The sequence below is a fragment of the Eurypyga helias genome, unplaced genomic scaffold (assembly GCF_000690775.1).
Source record: "Eurypyga helias isolate BGI_N326 unplaced genomic scaffold, ASM69077v1 scaffold39850, whole genome shotgun sequence".
NCBI lineage: Eukaryota > Metazoa > Chordata > Aves > Eurypygiformes > Eurypygidae > Eurypyga > Eurypyga helias.
This window is the reverse complement of record NW_010228334.1, coordinates 255-8,765: the sequence shown is the minus strand read 5'-3', so window position 1 is coordinate 8,765 and position 8,511 is coordinate 255. Positions and strand designations below refer to the sequence as shown.

Sequence of the window (8,511 nt, the reverse complement as noted above, 5' to 3'; positions counted from 1 at the left end):
CTGGTCTTAATAACTATCTCCAATTTGGCTTTGGAAAGAGCAGCAATCCACCCTTCTTCAACTTGCCAGCACCCCTTGGGAAGGGAAGAGCCTCCACATGCTCACCCAAGGAGCCCAGCCTGAGCTGGAGTGACACCTCCCTAGGTACTCGTACACTTTTAATGCTCCCCAGAAGCACGGCATTGGCATCTCCAAGGGGAGCTGGCTGGCAGGGAGGGAGCCTGCTGTGAGCTGTCTGACTCCCAAGGCCGTGTTGCTGCTTGGCAGGTTTTCCAGGTGGCAGGATGGCATCACCTCCTTCCTCTTTATTGTCCCTCCTGACATGCCTGTTGATCTTAGGGAAGATGCTTCCATCTCAGGGTATATCCCAAAGGGAAGGGGAGGAAGATGCTCTCTGATGGCCTGTTCTGTCTGGATGGTGGCCAGGCATTGCTCCACATAACTCTGCAAGAAGAGAGAGAGTTTTCTAGGAAAGACTCTGTTTCTCTCAGGGCACTTTTTTCTTACATTCATATAATTCTTCTAGAACCTCCCTCAAACTCTCCTTGGAGTGAATTTTCTAGAAGATGCTATGTAAAACATCACCTGCTTTGTCCTTTGCCACCCTGCAAGCTGCCCAGGGGACCTCCTTCTCTGCTCCTACAGCTGATTCATTTGCCCCCTGCTTGGCAATGGGACTGACTGTCTTTCACAGGTAAGCTTCCAGCTCGGAGCCAGCTGCACCCTCAGTCAGGGTGAGGTGGTCCAGGATCCTCACTCCTTTGAGTCTGCACAAATTGTGAAGCAAAGTTTTCAGGGTTCATGGCAGGAGTTCGTGCACTGACTGAGTTTTTCCTTTGCGTGAGCCTTCATGAGCATGTGGGCATCCAGCAGGATTTCATCCAGGTCGATGTTGCTGATGGTGCCTGGGAGAAGCCGTATGGTCCTCCACAGGCACTTGGCCAGCAGGTCAGAGAACTTCCCCAGGCTTCCCTCCGCAGTCAGGCTGCCTGGGACCAGCTTCAGCAAGGCACAAGATATCCTTGTCTGTTCATATTTTTCCAACACCCTCTTCATGAGAACACTAATGGACTGTATGAGCTGCTGATCTTCATATTTCTGTCCAGAAAGTCTAGCATTAAGGTAAAGAGACTGTTCATTACATCCTAAAGCACTTCCACTGTCTCCTGAGCCAGTTTCTTCTCCTGGAAGGCAGAGTTCCAGGCCTAGTCTAGGCTCTTGATAAGCACCCATGTGTTGGTGTCAAAGAAACCTCTGCTATAGCTGTCAGGGCTCCTTGAGCATTGTTGCTGCGTAACACATCTCCCATCATTTCCACCACACTTTCCAGGGCAATTTGAGCAGGTGTTCTGGAGGAGTTCCCTTTCTGGGCTAGCAAGGTGATGGTGTGAAGTTTCTTCTGCAACACCTGCAGCTTTGTTCCCTTGTGTCCCCCGACAGCAGTCCCAGCAGGGCTTGGCATGGTATTTTACTTTTCTTCATCTCCTCAACAGCCTTCTGAAGGGTACCCATGCTGGAAACCCTCTCTTTCCAAGTGTTGCTTTCCAAATGCTGTATGCAGGTTTCGGGGATAACAGCCTCTGGCCTTTTCCCCACACTATTCTGCTGAGACCTCCTGTTCAGCCATGTTGCTTGAGCCAAATTTACCGGTTCTGTTGGCCTCTGTCACCCCAGAGATTGTGGGTTTTCCTTCCAAGGACCCTAAATCAGGAGCAAGAGAGTATCACTGGGTGTTCCTGCTGCTAGGCCATGCCAAAGGGGTGGAGATGTTAGGACAGCAGCTTTGGACCTCTCCTGGAGGGGGTGCATGGAACAGCTTCAGAGAGCCCCAGACATTGTGATGTTGGTGAAACTACTGCTCTTCCCTCGGGGGGTCTGAGCATCCAAGGTCCAGGACCAGTTCTTGCATCTGGAAGTAGAAGGCACAAGTAACATCACTTCCAGCCCCCATTGCCTCCAGGGACTTATTTTCCAAGCTGTGGAAGATGCAGTCTCCTGCAGTCGGGAGCTCTGGTGCCCGGGAAATGGTGACTGTCATACATTGTGCCAAAGTGCCACCACCACAGGCATTTTGGTCCCCTGAGCCCTTAACTGGACATAATCCTTCCTCCCTCTGCCCCTGCCATTGCTGTGAAGTTTCAGGAGAGGTGGGTGGATAAGGAGCTGTTTTAGATACTGAACAACAACAAAAACCATTGCCAGGAGAAGAAGATTTGTATGGAAGAAATTTCTTACAGGTTGCCCTATAAGAAATTGAACAAACCCCACTACACTGAACCCTAGACAGAAGAGTTCACTTACTTTCACGTTATTAAACTGGTTTCTAACCTGTTAAAAATTGGCAAATCTGACATGAGAAATGCCCTTTAGAAATTAAAAGCAGGCACTTAAGTTTGGAGAAAGATATTTGTCAGTGCAGCAGCGCTGCCTGCATCCTCACACAGCTCTGGACCCTGAAAGTGCTGCTCCAGGGAAAACCCTTCTTTTAGCGGGACTGTATCCAGAGCTTGGACAGCCCCTGGCACAGAGGATCACATCCTGAGCTTCTGCTCTAACACAGACCATTAACAGGACAATCTGTGCTCTTTGGCTCTCTCTGCTGGCTGCAGTGCACCCCATTCCTGGGATTGTGTTCAGCACTGTCCCCCCACCTCATACCCTTTGGGGAACAGGCTGCCATGGAGAGCAGAGCAGCAGGGAAAGGAATACTGTGTTTGAGCCTCTTGGAAGAATCACAGACTCTGACAAGCACAAGAAATGAAATAGGGAAGAAAAGAGGCGGCAGTCAAGTTTTACAAAAGAACCTTGCAAATGGAGACCTGATTTCCGGCAGGATTCTTTTTCTTCCTTAAACCTCAGTCCTGAGGAAAAGGAGAGATTTTCCTTGAAGGCAGAACACAGAGCTGTGTAAGGGAGCAAGGGCTCTACCTCGAGGCACAGCAGCACTGGGCTTATTGTTGTCCATGAGGGATTCACTGACTTCTGCCCTTCGCCTGGAGGAATCCCCCAATAAGAGTTGAGGGACAGGCCCTGGGAGTATCTCTCTGCTCACCTCCCCAGAATGCTTTGCCAGGGCTGGAGGCAAGGAGTGTTTCTTAATCTCTGCATTGTGGAGCATGGCTGGCTGCCGGAGCAAGAGCCAGCTTCATGGAGTGGGAGGTAGGCAGCGAAGAGCATCAGGAGGAATGGTCTGGCATCGCGTGCAGGACCAAGTCCCTCTCTCTCTGGTCCAGCAGTCAACCCAGATGATGAGCAAAGTGTGACTTTCAGTGCATGCTCTCTCAGGGAATCACTCTATAGGAAATAGTGAGAACCTTCATTAGATTAATTTTGTTAATTGAATGACGAAGTGGGTTTCTTTGTCAGACGATGATGGAAACATTAGTTCATGGCACAAAGTGGCATTTGTGCTATACGTAGGAGAAAAACTGAACTTGATGATTTTTTTTTTTTTTGTGACCTTGTTAATTTTTTGTGTGTTCTACAGGTCGTTTATGAGGTAAGTCTCCTAAGACTGGGATCCAAAGAGTCTTCTGAGGTAGTCACAGCATCTGGCAAAACAGATATTCTTGGAAGTGCAATTAGGTGTTGGCAAAAAGTAATAAATAATTCCCTAATAAAGCCAAGACAAAGGAGAAGAAAATGCTCAGTGTAAGAGAGTTTTATTACATTATTCTGGTGAGAAGCTGTCAAAGAGTCAGAGGTGTTCAGAGAGCAGAGAGTACAGTCTGTTCCTTTATCATAATAACTTTTATTACCTGGGTATAGCTTTTCTCACCCTGGTCAATAAACATCCTGCTGCTTTGCTTTCAGAGAATTAGGACTCAGATCCAGCAGCAAGCGCTTCTTTCCAAACGCCTGGTGATAACCCATCCAGGGGCTGGGGGTTGCTCCAGTGCTCCCCAGAGGTGGTGGGAGCTGGGCAGGATGAAAGGGAATAATATTCCTGTGGTGAGAGCAGGGACCTAGTTATCCAAGATGCTTCCGGTGGCTGAGGATCAGAGTGATGGTGTAATGAGCACTAGGAGTCACAGAGGCAGAGTAAAATGCAAAGGCAGCTCAGAGCATTTTATGGGCTGTTCTGGGTGAAGAGTAGTCATGCCATGGATCCAGGCTCTTGGTCTTTTCTGTGGAGCCAAAAGGAGTAAGCTGGTGCCAGAGTGGACCCAGGCTATGAAAACTGGATCCCACAAGTATTTCTTCTGCACCACAGCCAGGATCACTTCAAGCTCTCTGTCACCAACAAGCCTTATGGGCTAAGGAAGACTTACATTTTTACCAATTTGGGCTGCACATAAAAAATATCCTGGCCTGTTTGCTAGAGTGAATGACCCTCCCTGGCATTGTTAGTGGGAGAGTTTGCTGCTGGGGCTGGCTGAGCAGCTCATCACTGACTTCCCATCGGGGAAATGTGTGTTTCCAGGTCTTATACAACCTGTTCTGGTTTTCATTAAAAGCAACTCTTCAGACAGCAGTTTCAAGCCCTTTTATGTGATTCCGCATGGACACTTCGTGACACGGAGTGCAAGAGGGGAGATGAATCAGCCATGTGTGGATCATCACAGCCCCTAACCTCCCCCAGGCCCATTTTCTGCTGCTCCTCCATGGACTTTGGCTCTGAGCTGCAGAGTGCTGGAAAAACTCTCTCAGACTGCTCCCTCCTTCAGCAATTCTGGCCTGTGAGAGCTGACCATACCTATATGCTCATCCCCAAACCAGATTTGTCCAGCAAGAGCCTTTCCAGCCCAGAATACTGTTCCGCGACTGTGTGGCCAGGGTTTAAATAGAGCCTTTTAATCTCTTTACCCCATAATTCCCACTCATCAATGAGAAACAATGAATCTTCTGTTGTCTTTCTAGTCCTTTTAGCTAAGCACAGCAAGACAGTGTCTTGCATGGTGTTTGTATGGCTCCCAGCACCTGGGATTGCTGGTGCCGCAGCAGTGCCTTTACATGTGGTGACACTTCATTTAATGCCCTAGGAGTGTCTCCCTAAATTCCAGGAGCTCCTGAGTTGATGGAAGGAGCAGGTTTGTCTTTCTGCCTCTGAACTGAGGACACTCGCATGTGCCCCCACCAGTATATCTTCATTCAGCTTTGCAGAAGCTGCCATGACGTGACGCCAGCTATATTGCTGAAACAGGCTGGTGTACCCTATGAATCACACTCCCTTTAATTCCTGCTTGTGCTTGAGGATCATCCACATCCCTATTCGTGATGGGTTTCACTCCAGCAATCGGCAGGATTAAACTCTCTTCAGAAGCACTGGCTGAGCATAGTGACCAAGAGGAAAAACCCCAGGCGAGTAGTCGTCTATTTATATCCCATGAAAGATGGACTCGGTGCATAAGAATATTCAAGCCCCTGGCACCTCCACCCCCTTTCCGTTCCTGTAGCTGCTGTCATGAGGCTGCCTCAGCACGGAAGAATTATCCGCTTTTTGAAAGCTAAGTGGAACCTCAGTCAAGACAAGAGTGAGCAGTCAGGGATGGGGAAGTCTCTGCTTTACTGAATCCCCTAAAATCTGCTCCCTTGACGATGCACAGCATCAAAGGAATCAGACATGAGTTAGTACTGTTGCTCTCTCCTCAGAGAGTCTGTCTCCACACTTTCAAATGGGGTCCTATTCTCACCCTGTCTGCTGTTAGTGCTGAGAAACAATCTACATAACCTGCACTTCTCAAAAGTCTTTTTGAAGGCTTCTCCCCCAACAGCGCCAGCCCTGCCCCTCTCCCAAGGGTGAGTTAATCCTGCACCCTCCACAGCTACACCAGCCACAGAAATCCAGGGAGTGGAAAAGGGTTCCCTGTGTGCCAGGGCTCTCCCCACATCCCCCTGAAGAGCTGGGATGATCACCATTCCCTGCCCAGGCTGCAAGATGCCCTGCTCCGGTAAAGAGGGCAGAGCCGTTAACCCCACGGCACTGCATGCGGGGCAGTGGAAGCCCAGGACCATACTTTTACCCAGGTCACACCGCAAAACCTATGCCTTGTACAAGGGAGGAGGAGAGTTGGCTCCCAGGAGCTGGGGAGATGCTGGATCGTGCCATGGCACGGATGCGGGTGCAGGACCCAGTTTCCCTGGCATCAGCCACGCAGGGAGCAGGCAGCCCTTAACACTACCTGCATCACAGGCAGCAGCCACAGCAGCTCCAGGGAGGGAGGGCAGCATCCAGTCCTGCCTCCGGGCCTGGAGGGGCTGATGCCATCAGCTTCCCTCGCAGTGCGTGTCCCCCGCTGCCCTCGCCTGTGGCCAGCCAGAGGCAGAAGCACCCAGCCAAGCCCTGCAGAGAGCGAGCGTGGCAGGGCTGGGATTTCACATTGGCACTGCTAGAGTTTCCAGTGCCAAGGGATTCACCTGCCCCAGCTCAAATCTGACAAACCCCTGCCCACAGGGAAAGGAGGCACAGACCAAAAACCAAGTCACTGGCCCACAAGCCAAGAGCGATGCCACACAGAGAGCTTCGCTCAGCACAGACCAGCGGTGACTTGATGTTCCCTCAGCCGGTGAATCCACCTCCACCGGGGTCATGCTCAGCCCTCTGCCCAAGATCATCTCTAAGATCCCCCATTTCTCACCTTTCCTTCACGTATGATTGTTACAATATATTTGTTACCTTTAGTCCTGAACGATGAATTTCTCACCAGAATGACACCCATTCCCCTTGCAGGATGCATGCTCTACGGCTCCAACTCACCCGTGATTGCATGTCACAAACAAGCACGGCCAGACAGGGAAGAGAATCTTCAAAGCATGAGAATTTCTCTTCCATTGAGAGAAGCAGATCTGTCTTGATGCTATCTTCTACACTACTGAACCTTTTAATATTGCCTTTAATGAAGATGTAGTGGGTAGAGAAGCTGCTGTAGACAGTTTACTAGATGGAGGGGGTTAACATCTCAGCTTTACAGGGACATGAATCCTCCCCCTGCGCAGCAGAACAAAGGGAAGAACAACTTCCCAAAGGAATCCCAGAAGCAGTGTTTGTCAGGGATGTTGCAGAGAGAAAAATATGGTCGGTAAGAAAATCTTTTAGTGCTAGGGGCTGAGAAAGGAATGAGGTACGTGGAGGGTAAACTTGTAGTGAACCACTCTTACGATCCCCTTCGCTTGGAATACACAGCTGTGATTTATAGCCATGTCGTTGGTGAGAGGTGTAAATCCTCTAGACTGACTGAAGCACCAGTGCTGTGGATTTTACTCAACCACAATTACAGGGATTTGATATCTAAAATACCACTGTGTCTCTAGATCCCTTGGAAAGACCACAGTAAAAAAAATCCCTTTGAGAGATGTGGTGTTGGAGCGCATATGCATGTGGATGCTGTTTGCCGCTGCTGCCCTGAGACGGGTGGTGTCTCAAAGACAAGCAGTCTGCGAGAGGTGACTTAGGTTTTCTCATTGACCACCAAGTCTCAGCATCACCGTTTGAAACATAAACTTTATTGCAACAAAGAATTAAAAATAGTACATCTGAAAGAGTTGCAGAGTGCATGTCATTAAAGAACTAGTCAGAAATCACAACTCAAGCAAATCGGGTACAATTGGAACAGAAAGTTTTATTAAAACAACTGGAAATCAAATTCAAATTTTCCTTGTTTGTTCAATTTCACCATAACCACGGATTGTGTATTTACAGTCTTCGCCTCTTGTGGTGAAGGTTCTGCTCAGGGCGGGGGGAGGCTAGGAAGAAGGCAGGGATGGATGGGGAGGAGAGGTGGGTTTCAAAAGCTAACAGGATGTGAAAGTTTTCCAGAAGAAGTTCTTGCAGCCGGCTTTGCGTTCCCGGGGTGCCAGAGCGGGGTTTGAGTTAGCTGAGCGCTCCAGCTCCAATCTCACTTCATCCTGCTCAGCCCCTCGGGACAAGTCCTCAGACTCCAGGGCTTCATTTTCTGTCTGGCTTGGCTCTGAGAGCAGTTCTGCCAAAAAGTACTTGGCCAGTTCCTTGGGGGAGAAGAGAGAGAGAGAGAGAGCGCAGGGTTACTCTTTGGCTTTTAGGGGCTCACCACTCTGTCCCTCTAAGACACCGTTGTGCCCAGGTTAGAGACACGCTCGACTCGAGCGGAGAAGGGGAGCCCCGACTTTCCAGAGAGCCCAGCCCGACACCTGTGACTGTGAAACGGAGCGGAGAAGAGTGGCTTGTAGGGAGAACAGAGGTGGCAAATTCACCTGGTGTGGGGAAGAGGCTGCTGTCCCGGCTGCGGCGGGGAATGAGCTCAACCAAGCACCACCCCACCTTCCCTTCTCACTGGTCCAGCACGCAGTGCTGGATGCAACGAAGCTGCTGCGAGGGTGCTGCTAAAGTGACATGGGAAAGGTCTTTTGGAGCGCTTGCAGGGAAAGCTGAGTTGGGGAACCTTCTAAATGGGTGTTTTCCTCTTGCCCCTCCAAGCCTCAGCTGCCCCCTTGCATGGCTAAAGACATCCTTCTCCTGCATCCTTGGTTCAGTGCCCCGGAGAAACCCTTGGAGACCTTCACCAGCGCCTCTGCCCTCTGCCCCAACAGTGGCTG

The 8,511-nt window shown here is 50.1% G+C and overlaps 1 protein-coding gene across 1 annotated transcript; it reads right to left on the bottom strand.

Annotated features, from left to right (window-relative positions):
* Nucleotides 1–7,421: 7,421 nt before the first annotated feature.
* SST (somatostatin) lies at nucleotides 7,422–7,944 on the bottom strand (the record flags this gene model as incomplete). Its single annotated transcript, XM_010158992.1, has 1 exon — nucleotides 7,422–7,944. A coding segment is annotated over one exon (213 nt), but the record flags the coding sequence as incomplete, so codon positions are not given.
* Nucleotides 7,945–8,511: the final 567 nt, after the last annotated feature.